Below are 12705 nucleotides of genomic sequence, written 5' to 3' on the forward strand. Positions count from 1 at the left end.
GCTGCCAGAGGGTTTCCAGTCTTTTCTGGTTTATAATATATGAAGTGACTTTTGTTGCTCCGTCTGAGTTGAAATGCCATTCATTTTAGAAGTTAATTGATGCTTTAAAAATCTTGCTCTTAAAGTTTGATTAATGGCAACCCAGGCAGTACTTACTGCTCATTTCTAGTTGCGCTGAGTATGTGCGAGTGCGTGAGACTGGAGTCATGTGCAGTAGTGACGAAGTGGAACTGGCTGTCTACCTTACCCGAAGGGCAAATAGAAACTATTTCAGATTCTTATTGCAATTCAGCTACTATTTGCTGTCAGTTCCCAAATGATCAGATTTATACAGAGGCATTTGCTTTGTGACCATTTGAATTCAGCAGTTCAGAAGTGCTAGCGGCCCCATAGCAGAAGCGTCCATGTCGCGGGGCTGGAAACTGGAAGTATCCTGAGCTAATTCTGCTACCACCATCATCTATTGCAACAAGTGATGGCTCTCACTGATTGTCACCGCAAGCTTGTGTCCTTTTCAGGACGGACGATGACAGCGATGTCAACATTTGAAATAATGGAAGATGGACACGAAAGAAGACGAAGTGCTAGCCCGCTAGCAGGGGAAACCATCCAAATTTGTCCCTGAATTATGTATATTTCTTTGATTGGTGGAGGCTAATGTTCTTTCCTTTTATCTTTTTAATCAACAATAGCAGATGCAGAGTGCTGACTAACTGGTGAAGGAAGGACGATTTGCGTTTATTTTATTTTAATTTAGAAATACAGCACGGAAACAGGCCCTTCGGCCCACCGTGTCCGCACTGACCAGCGATCCCCGCACATTAACACCACCCTGCACACACAAGGGGCAATTTTACATTTACACCAAGCCAATTAACCTACAAACCTGTAGGTCTTTGGAGTGTGGGAGGAAACCGAAGATCTCGGAGAAAACCCACGCAGGTCACGGAGAGAAAGTACAAACTGCGTACAGACAAGCACCCGTAATCGGGATCGAACCCAGATCTCTGACGCTGTTAGCAGTAGTTCAACCGTTAGGCCACCGACTCCTGCCATTCACACCCAGGATGCATGAAAACAAGTTATAGCTGAAGAAGTACTTTTGAAAAATACTCTTACATAGGACGTCTTATGTATGTAACGTAGGAGGTATGGCAACCAGTGTTTGCATGTTGGCATAGTAGGTAGTGTTGCACATTCACAGCTCCAGCTACCTGCATCTTCTCCCTGCGATCGTGTGAGTTACCTCTGGGTGATTCCTTTTCCTCTCACGCCCAAATAAGTGTGAGTTGGTTGGTTAATTGGCTACTGTAAAATACCCTTAATGTGGGTGGGTGGTTGGAGAATCAGGGAAGGATTGTTGAACATGTGAGAGAGAGAGTTCAGAAATTAGAACAAAGTGCAGTGCAGCACAGGAACAGGCCCTTCGGCCCATGATATCTGTGCGGGGCAGGTTGCCAAATCAAACTGTGTAGGAAGGAACTGAAGATGCTGGTTTAAACTGAAGATAGACACTAAAAGCTGGAGTAACTCAGTGGGACAGGCAGCATCTCTGGAGAGAAGGATTGGGTGACGTTTCGGGTCTCGACCCGAAACGTCACCCATTCCTTCTCTCCAAAGATGCTGCCTGTCCCGCTGAGTTACTCCAGCTTTTGGTGCCAAATTAAACTGATCCTTTCTATCTGCGTGTGATCCATATCTCTCCGTTCCTTGCATGATCATGTGCTTATCTAAAAGCCTCTTAAATGCCACTATTGCATCTGCTTCCACAACCATCCTTGCTTGTACATTCCAAGCACCCACCACTCTCTGTGGAAAAATACTTGCCCCATGCATTTTCCGTATACTTTCCCTCGCTCAATTTAAAGCTCCCTGACATTTCCACCTTGGGAAAAATGTTCCGTGTGTTCCCTATTTATGCCTCTCATAATTTTATAAACTTCCACCAGGTCTTCCCTCACCCTCTGATGCTCCAACAGGTATGCCTTCTTTATCACGCTATCCACTTGTGTTGCTACAAGGAAGTAAGTGGAGGAATAGAATTGATGGGATTGCTCTGCAAGGTGGTATATACTAGATGAACAAATGGTCTCCTATATTTTAAGGAGGCACTGGAAAATACTCAATAAAGAGCAATGTTATCATGGCCAAAAAATCTGTTGGTTAAGCGATGGTATTCGCAGTTATCAGGAGAGCCCCCCCCCCCAGCTATATGAGATACAACCACTGGATCATTTATGTCTGCCCGAGAAGGTAAATTGGTCCTTGATTTCAAGTGAAGTTGAATTTAATGTAATAAGCACAATTACGGAAATGAAAAAAACAATATATTAGTGCGAAAACGCAATTGGAATACAAGTCCTTGGTAGTGCAAGAGGTAGTCTGTGGCGTTGGTTACTGAGATTTAATGTCCCATCCAAGAAATGGCATTTCGGAAAATGTAGCAATTCCTCCGAAATGGTCTGGAAATGCCAGCAATCCTACTGAAAAGGGCGGGGAATGCCACATTGGATTAACTCATCAGGCTAGAGTGCTACCATTGTCCCACAGCGGATTCGTGGTCGAGTATGTGGATTGTGAGATGACCATTCATTTTCAATTGTGAAAGCATTACACTAACAATTTACTTGTACCTCTCCACATAGATATACAATGGAGTATATTGCATCTGACTCAAGAACAGAGGAAAACAATATTTTAGAGACACCAGTGAATGCAGATTCCGAGATCTGGGGGAAAAATACAAGCCCTGGGCGGCACGGTGGCACAGCGGTAGAGCTGCTGCCTTACAGCGCCGGAGACCCTGGTACGATCCTGAGTACAGGTGCTGTCTGTACGGAGTTTGTTCGTTCTCCCCGTGACCGCGTGGGTTTTCTCCGAGATCTTCGGTTTCCTTCCACACTCCAAAGACATATAGGTTTTTAGGTTAATTGGCTTGGTATAAATGTAAATTGTCCGTAGTGTGTGTAGTATAGTGTTGATGTGCGGGGATCAATGGTCGGTGCGGACTCGGTGGGCCGAAGGGTCTGTTTCCGTGCTGTATTTCTTAACTAAACTAAACATCTGGAGGAACTCAGTGGGTCAGTCAGGCATCTGTGGAGGCAAAGGAATTTCCAGGTTGAGACCCTGCATCAGGACTGAGCATTCAGCAGTATAAAGGGGTGAGGGAGAGGGGTGAGGCAGGAGTTAGCAAACGATAGCTGGATCCAGGTGAGGAAGGGTTGATGGGCAGATGGAGCCACATGGTGGAGGGAGGGATGGACAGAGGGAAGGTGGCGACAGAGGCTGGGAAGTGATCTGTAGAGACAAAGAAAGATTGCAGATTATGGAATCTGCCAAAAAAGGAAGATGGTGAACAGAACCAGATAAGGGAGACTTGCTGGTCGGTAGGGAACTGTGAGGGGAGAGGAGGGTTTATGGGGACTGAGTTGTTTGAGTATGTGGGTGATAGGCAGATGTTTCTATCTGGGGAAGGTGAAACAAACTGGGAAACGGGTGGATATGAAAGAAGGGGGTGTGCGAGAGATCTTATTGCTTGCAAGCTCCTGCTCACTCCTTCTATTCACCTCTTTATAATGTTTATAACCCTTTACACTCTCAGTCCTTATGCAATGACTCTCCCGAAACGTTGACTATCCCTTTGATTCCATAGAGAATGTTTGACCTGCTGAGTCCCTCCAGTGGATTGTTTTTGTTTGAGAAAAAATCTTTTATGTTGCAAGTTATTTTACTAATCTGCAAGGCAACTCATATAGGCGATTTGTGTCTGAAGGCAAAGTTCAAGAGCAGCACTGTCTTTTATCCAAATTGACAAGGATTTGAAACAATTTGTTAAGAAGTCTGATCCTCCGAAATATTTAAAAAAACAAATACATTTGAAATAAATTAAATCTATATAAAATTAAATCTATATTTTTAACTTGAGAAAAAAAAACACCAAAAATAATTAAAAGCATTAAACTTAAGATTATTATTTTATTATTTTTTTTTAAGTTGGCATTTTTACTTTATCTTTTATTTTGCTTTTGCCTCTTAGCTACTATGTCTCTGATTCGGCATCTAAAATCTGTTGAAATAAATTGGGTGCCTGATCCTAATCTGTATTTATGTGGGATCTGAGTACTGTCACGATGGTTCCACCCTTTGATTCCACTTGGAATCCAGTGGCAGAGCACGACAACAGATATGGTGTGGTGTCCATCTGCAAAACAGAACATCTTTGGATTTTAGTGTTCTCCAACAGACGTGGAAGTCTGAGACTTGTTGAAGCTTGAATGGTTGAACACAAACATTTCTCAGAACTGCCAGACCCAGTCAGCATGATTCGTCCCATTATGTCAGCGACAAAGACATGAAGTTCCAACCTTCCAGCCTAAATACAGATGCTGGGGACCAAACAGCATGCTATAAATATTGTGTAGTGCATGATTCTGCTCTTTCTCAAATAAAAAAGACATTTACTGGATAATCTAAAACATTTTGGGTTTAATTGAAATGTGCAGATTTCAAACTAAACATATAAACACATACAAAATCAAATATATTCAAAAGATTAATTTTAAATTATAGTTGAAATTCAGACTGGTGGAGCCACAAATATTGACACTATTTCATTTTTTCTCTCTGCAATTATAACATTGAACAGAAGGTGGTGCCATTACAGCATGCAGAAACAAAGAACTGCAGTTTTTTGGTTTCGACCAAAGATAGACACAAAGTGCTGGAATAACGCATCGGGTCAGGCAGCATCTCTGGAGAAAAAGGATGGGTGACGTTTTTGATCATGACCCACTTCAGACCCTTCTTCTGAGAAAGGTTCCCAAACCGATACGTCACACATTCTTTTTCTCCAAAGATGCTGCCTGACCCGCTGAGTTACTCCAGCACTTTGTGTGTGTCGACCATTACAGGATGCCTTTGGAAGAGATGGCAATCAACTGAATAACTGGGAGTTAATCACAATGATGCAGCCAGGTTCAGAATTGCTTTGCCGCTACCTGCATTGTCAGTTTGGCATTTCCAATCAATAACCAGCATTTTTGACATTCCTTTTCTGCACTAATCCCTGACATTAACTCTTCAACTCCAACCACTTCAGCATTATTTATTTATTTTTTACCACCACAAATGGTCAAACCTTCAGCTGCCGCAGCCCTGAACCCTATCTGAACCTTTTCCGTCATTCTCCCCATCTGAACCTTTTCCAAACTTTTTCCATCTTTTAAGATGCTTCTTAAAACCTGTTACTTTAAAAGTTCATCTGGCTCACTTTTAAGGCGCTACACAAATACACGTTGCAGCTGATGATTTGTAGCTCCAATGTTGTAATTAGTAGCTTGGCAATGAGCACTGCCAAATACCAATTAGGAAGAAACATTCAGTTGCAGCACCACTGTGTATAAAGTAGCAAACAATTTCAATTTGGGAATGTTGGAACTTACATGAAGTTTATTCATCTAACTTTAGTTAGATATTTTTCTCAGTATTCACCATAGAAAAGTAGATGCAAATCGTACATCTTTGTTGAGGTGGTAATATAATCTCAAGGATCATAAGGATAAGCATTCCACCCAGAACTGCATATCAGCAATCACAGGCACAAGAATGAACAAAGTCAAAACAGTGTGATCATACACTGTATTGTCCAATTGATTGTGCCCACGTTGTGAGTAGAAACTTGAAAATTCATTTTCCATCACCTGAAACCCATAATTAGTTAGTAATGTTAGTGTCAGCTATTGTACACTTCTCAAATCAACTACTGAAGCTTGCAAGACATACACACAAAAATCGAATACTTCTAGAAACATCATATAAAATTGGACAGTAAAGTTCTTCACTTCATTAGCTGATGTGTTTGGAGGGAGTTTCTGCTTAGCGACTTTTGCAGTGAAGGTGAGGAGAAGGAATATTGTGGATTATAGTTTCCTCAAATTTAAATACATTTAAATAACGGAATTGAAAAGCAATATTTTGATATTTTTATATCTAATTTTCAACTGGAATAGTGGTTGTATTAAATTAGCATGGCTTTGTACTGAACAGGTCATGTCGTACAAACTTGAATGAGTTTTGTTTAGGAGGTGACTAGTGAAGGTTTGGATGTTGTCGACATGGACCATAGTAGTCGATAAGGACATAGTATTTGACAAGGTTTCTCATGATAGTCTGATCCAACAGAGCAAGGTGCAAGGGATCCATGGTGATTTGGTAGCTTTGATTTAGATCTGGTTTACCCATAGAAGACCTAAGGTGGTGGTGGAAGGCTGCTATTTTACATGTCTGTGGTCACTGGTGTTGTGCAAGGATCAGTGCTGGGATCTCTGTCGTTTGTGATATTTATAAATGACTTGGATGATAATATAGATCGGTTGATTAGTACTTTTGAGATAACACAAAAATTGATGTGGTTGCAGACAGTGAAGAAAGTTGTCAAAAGTTGCAATGGGATATAGATCTGTTAAAGATACGGGTGGAGAAATGGCAGATGGAGTTTAATCTGGGCAAATGTACTGTAAGTGATCGCAATTTGGTAAAGAAGGCATACGGTATACTTACCATCACTGGTCAAGAATAAAAGTTAGGAAATCATGTTGCAGCTGTATAAAACTTTGGTTAGGCTGCATTGTGTATTGTGTGCAGTTTGGTTCACCCCATAGGAAGGATATGGAGGCCTTGGAGGGAGTGCAGAATAGGTTGACTTGAACACTGCCTGGATTGGACAAACTCGGATTGTTTTCTCTGGATCAGCTCTGGAGACCTGATAGAAGTTTATAAAATTATTAGTTGCAAAGATAGGATAGACAGTCGGAATCTTTTATGCAGGGTGGAAATGTCAAATATTAGAGGGCATAGCTTTGAGGTGAAAGGGGGAAAGTTTAAAGATGATGTGTGAGGCTACATTTCTTTTTGCCGAGAGTCGTGGGTGCATGGAATGAACTGCCAGGAATGGTAGTGGAAGCAGATACTATAGAAAGGGGCATGAAAATGCAGGAGATGGAGGGATAGGGATCAAGTGCAGGCCTAAAGGATAAGTTTAACTTGGCATCATATTCAGCATGGGCATTGTAGTTTGAAGTGCCTCTTCCTGTGTTGTACTGTTCTATGTTCTATCTAAATAATAGTTAGGGCTGAACTATTGGTCTAGAGAATGTGATAGTTCGAGAATGTCAGCTTAATTTTTATGAATAAAACATCTGTAAAATTTACCATATGGTAATGGGGAGGTGGATTATTATCCTGTGGGGCAGGATAACTGTTCATTGTTAATGATTCTGATCCCACATCAACCTGTGTGATCCATAGCTATGCTTCGCTGAAGTAATTTGGTTGAATCAAACAGGATGGGCAACCTCTGCACAAACCAACAATATATTTTTTTAAACCTATTTCCTTTTCTTTTACATTTTCTACTGTAACCGTGCCTTACCAGTCCCTCTCCCTTCCTCTTCATTCAGTTGTTTCCCTCTGATTGTAAGTTAGTCCGAGATTGTGCCCTGCACATAGAGACTGTTGATGGAGCCTGAATGCATCTTGTTCTCTCGGCTGGAGCTGGTGTGTGATATGTGGTGGTGTCAGGGGATAAAATAACATCATCATTTCCACTGAATGTACTGCTAAAATGATTATTAGTGTTTATACTTGAGCAATGAATGAAACAATTAACATCGTCCCAGCAGTATATATGATGGGCTTTGTCATCAGGACCCTTTTTTGTCTACATGCACTACGTAGGAACACAAACCACGAGGAAATAAAATGCATTCTCAAACAAAACGTTGAATATTTCCTCATAAACACAAGGAACATTGTTGAGATTTGTCCTCTGAATCACCTACTTTCCAACTAAATAAGTGACTCAGCAAGCAGCAACCTCCGCAGGGCTGTGGTTTACTGGGGAAGTTCAGCAGTTGTTCCTGTCTCAATGCTCAGGGCTTCTTCAGTTTATTGATTCTTGTAGTGAAGGCCTCCTCTTGCTTCTGCAGTTTTTCACTTATCTCACTCTGTGGAGACGACAGGACAGGGTTAATGAACAAACCGTCCTAGACTGCACTGTCTCCTTCATGTTTAAGTTTGCCATTAGGCAGACAGTGGTTGACAAGCCTTGCACTCCTACCTTCCTGTTTTTCACAAATGGAGGAGATATCCCTGCCCCTATGTGATAACTGTTTATCTTATAGTTTACAATTTTCCCCATGCATCCTCCCAATATGTATATCTACAACAAACAGAAGGTGTAAGGAAGTGAATAACATGATTAACTATTACGCATGAATTGAAAATAGGAGATATGCTTATGTTAACTGATTTGCTGAAAATGCCTGGCACCTCACAGACAACAAATTACAACATTTTGTTCGAGATAAAGTGTCCAAATGCAAAATGTCTTGATAAGAATTAATCACAAGTATTATGTGCTATTAATAAACTTTTCACAAATATGGGAGGAACCGTGCAAGGTATTTATTTTAATATGTAGTTACTTAAATAAATTAATTGTTTATTTGAATTGAAACTGTGCAATATAGGCCCTCCTGTGCTATTATATTCAATTTACAACTGAGCTACAGGATATTTGACTTTTATGTTTAAAGTTACAAAATATATTTCACCAGAACCATATGTTTCACCAGAACCATAGATGAGCAGAGCATAGAGATGGTTCAAGAGAATGAACTATGGGCATTGTGAAGAGAGCATGTATTTATCTAGTTCACATTAAAGTGGAGATCACAGGGACGATATTTGCGTGAATCTGTAGGTCTTCAGAGTTTCAAATTCTGCTCAATGGTACTGGCTTTGAATCTGACTGAATGTGTGAACTAACCCTCTAGCCTGCCCCCCAGGTGCAGTGTACAAGATCACAAGCGACTTGGCTTTTTAATTCTCCAAATGAAACAACTTTAGTAGAGTCATACCCTATGGGAATGGAATGCTTTGATCATATTGAATGGCGGTGCAGGCTCGAAGGGCCTACTCCTGCACCTATTTTCTATGTTTCTATGCTTTATTGTCACATGTGACAAGGCACAGTGAAATTCTTTGCTTGCAAACCCAAGGTATGCAAATAGTCGCCACATGGTAACAAAGTAACCCCCTCCCGCCAGCTCCACCTTTGTGTGTCTCCCCCTCATCCCCCTCCCCCGCTCCGGGTCCTCCATTCCGGTGCTCCCCCACGCCAGGTCCTCCATTGTTCATTGTTCTATGCAGGTTGGGAATCAGACTAGAATGCTGAAGTGCATATCATTAAACCCAGCAGTATGAATATTGATTTCTCTAATTTTGAGTAATCCTTGCATTCCCTCTCTCTCCATCCCTCCCCCAGCCTGGTCCTCCTGCTAGGTTCACTGTCCATATGTCTTCGCTATCGCCTCCTCCACAGCCAACAATGGACCATTGTGGGCTGCTTGCCATCAGTACCGGCTCTGATTTGTTCTGTACCTTTTCATGTCTCTAGTTTCCCTCTCCCTTGACTCTCATTCTGAAGAAGGCTCTAAACCGAAACATCACATATCCATTTTCTCCAGAGATGCTGCCTGACCCGCTGAGTCAATCCAGCATTTTGTGTCTATCTTCATACAACCTTAGCTCGGTTAGAGTGCAACCCCTGACTCATCCGTCAATTTTCAGTCATCGGTAAAATGACAAAAGGTCAGACTGACTGTGGTGACAATTTCCAATAACCTGTTCACCAGTGTTCTTCGGTGCCTTCATATTTCAACCCAGCTCAAACATGAACATGAGCAGAATTGTAGAGACAAGATGAGAATGATCATATTTTTTACATCAAGGCAACATATAACTCGGTGGCATGTAGGAACCCTAATATAATTGACATCAAAGGCAAATGAGGCAAGAACTCTTGACCAATAACCCAAAGCACAATGGGGAGTATATTTTTTAAATCAATCATGTCAGCCCCAGGGCATCAATGCAGGACGTTACACCTTCAGCAGCATTTACAGTAATCTTACCGAAGAGGTCTTCAGTTGGAAGCATTGATGTAGCAGGGCCTGGATAATATTTAGGCTTGAACCAATAAGTGGCAGGTAATATTCGAGCGAGGCAATCACCTTCTCCACAATGGCAGAGTTTAACAATATACTGTTCATATTCAATATCAGTATCATCATTAAATCCTTCAATATTGTTATCATTCCAGAGGAGGGGTAGCTTATCAATCACACGTTGGTGATATTGGGACCAATCACATAAATACTATACATACAGCAGCAAGAGCTATTTGAAGAAACACAATTTTGTGGACACTAACTCACTCCCAACCTCTCAAAGTCCTTCTACTATTTACTACAAGGCTCGCACGTGTGTATTTGATAACTCTCCACTCCCCGGATGAATATAACTACAAAAACACTCCAAAAAGCTGTACATTGTTCAGGTTAATACAGCCAGCCTGATTTCTCCCCATCTACCACTATACATCTTCATGTGCACCCCCACCACAATGTGTACCATCTTCAAGGAGTTTCTGTGGCAGCATGCCTTTTTCGATAACGGCTCTCAATTTTTTAACATTAACCAACAAGTGTATGAACACACCACCATCAAAATATCCTTCAAGTCGCACACATCTTAACTTGGCAATATTTGCCCTATGTTTATCCCAGTTAGGTCAAGTTGCTCGAACAACCGCATCATGGGAAAAACGACAACTCATGATATGTCGAAGTTCAAGAAACAAACTTACTACAATTTTCTTAAAGGAAAATCAGGTAAATCAGAATAAATGTCAGCCAGCAAAGTTCATATTGCACAGGATAATCGATATACAAGCAACATTAAATCACTGCTTAAAAATTCTATATTAATAACATACTGCTCTAAATGTATTTCGGCATGACTACATGAATCGGTAGGTTTGTGAGATATCTAACCTGATACAAGCCTGATATTTACATTTCAGCCTGCTTTCTTAAACTGCTGTCTCTGATATTAATCTAATTTGGTTCCCAAAATACCACAATCTTAGTTTATATTTTGTTGTATCTGAGAGTTTTCAACAATCTTGTTTTTTTAATTTTCTCTTAGGAATATGAATCTGCAGTCTGGCATTTATTCTCCATCCTGATTTTCCCTTTAGAAAGCAGTTTAAAGAGCGGCTTAGGCTTTCTTAATTAAATTAATGATTAAACGCAACATGTTATTTAAATGCAAATGTAAATCGCAGCCATGAAAATGGGTTTCTGATATCTTTGTTTAAAGAACTACAAATATTTGAGCTAATCTGCACTCTTGAAGTCCCCCGATTTATAATGTACAGAACTAAATTGAAGAATTTGTGCTTTCAGTTTTAGCTGTTTGTAAATTTACCATTTCAATCCACAGAAGCCCACTTACTTCCAATGGAAAACATGATGTGACTTGGGTTGTAGGAGGCTGGAAATTTACAAAACACCTATCAACCCCTTGACACATTTCTCTAGTTAGTCTGCAGTTGGAAACTCTGTGTAACATTTAGTTGTCAAGCTGGTCTGCCCTTTTAAGAGCACTGTGCAGTTGCGGCAGATAAATGGTGAACACGGGTCTCTAGTTTGATTAGGGGTGAGCTGGTGTTTCTCAAGGTTAAAAGCTTTTTTTCAGCAATCCTACTTGGTTACTTTAATATGAGCCCCCGAATTGTAAGAAATCAGTTTACTATTCATATTTCAGTATCTGCACATCACTGGCTAGGCCAACGTTATTACTCTTGCAAAATGTGGTGGTAATGGCATCTTGGAAGGAGATTAGACGAGTTTGCTAAAAGGAAGTAACATTTAAAAAAATCGCTAAGAAGTAATGGGTGTCTTAAATAGTTTTGTGCCAATAACAAATTCCATGTCAACTGAAGCTTGTTGTTATTTTGAAATTCCATTCAGTTGTAATGGAATTAATTATTTGCCCAAAAATATTTAAGGCACCCATTACTTCCCAGTTAGTAAACAAACAACCTGGTTTAATCTCCTTCCAAAATGTCATAATTTGTAAACAGTTTCAGTTGAAATTTAAAGAGGTGAAATATGGATGCAGTAAATAATCTCTGTGAACTAGTTATACCTTAGTTGTGGAATTCCACAACAAAAACTTAAATAAAGGGATTACTCTGGTCAATTTTCATCCATTTGTGGTGCAAAATTGTGGGCACATAGAACTATGTGGAAATGGGAACATGATAAACATGCACTAACCATTTCATAGTTTTCAGCCTTATAAACAACATGCATACCCTGTCTTTTCTCTGTAACACTGTTTGACATTAACAAACCTGTGGTAATTTATGAAATGCATTATAAAAAAATAACATATCAATTGCTTCCTGGAAGGACTCTTCAAAATTTCTTGAAATTATTTGAATTTTATAAATCCATATTTGTTGGCCTTAACTAAACTATGTATTTTGGGTGAATACAAATTTTATCCCATGTTATTGAAATTGGCAATCCCCCTATATTCGAGGGTGTTTTAGAAAATTATGGCCATTTCAGAGCTTTGCTATTTCCTGCATGATTTTAGCAGAATTCATGGGTGCATGCCAACATAGCCTGGCTTCCTTTCTTGACTGAGTGCCACTAATAGTTTTTATAATTGCCCTGTCTAATAGTTCCAGTCTCTCTTGTATTCTTTCTTTCCCAATACCGCACTCTTCTGCAAACACCAAAGCTATTCAGTAGCAATGTTGTCCTCAAGATTTTTTCTTAATCTCTAATT

The 12705-nt window shown here is 40.2% G+C and overlaps 1 protein-coding gene across 2 annotated transcripts in view; it reads right to left on the reverse strand.

Annotated features, from left to right (window-relative positions):
- Positions 1 to 4465: 4465 nt before the first annotated feature.
- cabcoco1 (ciliary associated calcium binding coiled-coil 1) overlaps positions 4466 to 12705 on the reverse strand; it is a 69773-nt gene continuing 61533 nt past the window's right edge. The window contains exon 8 of one of the 2 annotated variants that reach the window (XM_033034291.1): positions 4466 to 8003. In XM_033034291.1, coding sequence (XP_032890182.1) covers positions 7929 to 8003 — 75 coding nt within the window. In that variant the 3' untranslated portion in view covers positions 4466 to 7928. The remainder of the gene's footprint in view (positions 8004 to 12705) is intronic. The other variant, XM_033034292.1, reaches the window with a different exon arrangement.

This window comes from Amblyraja radiata, chromosome 15 (assembly GCF_010909765.2).
Source record: "Amblyraja radiata isolate CabotCenter1 chromosome 15, sAmbRad1.1.pri, whole genome shotgun sequence".
Taxonomy (NCBI): Eukaryota; Metazoa; Chordata; class Chondrichthyes; order Rajiformes; family Rajidae; genus Amblyraja; species Amblyraja radiata.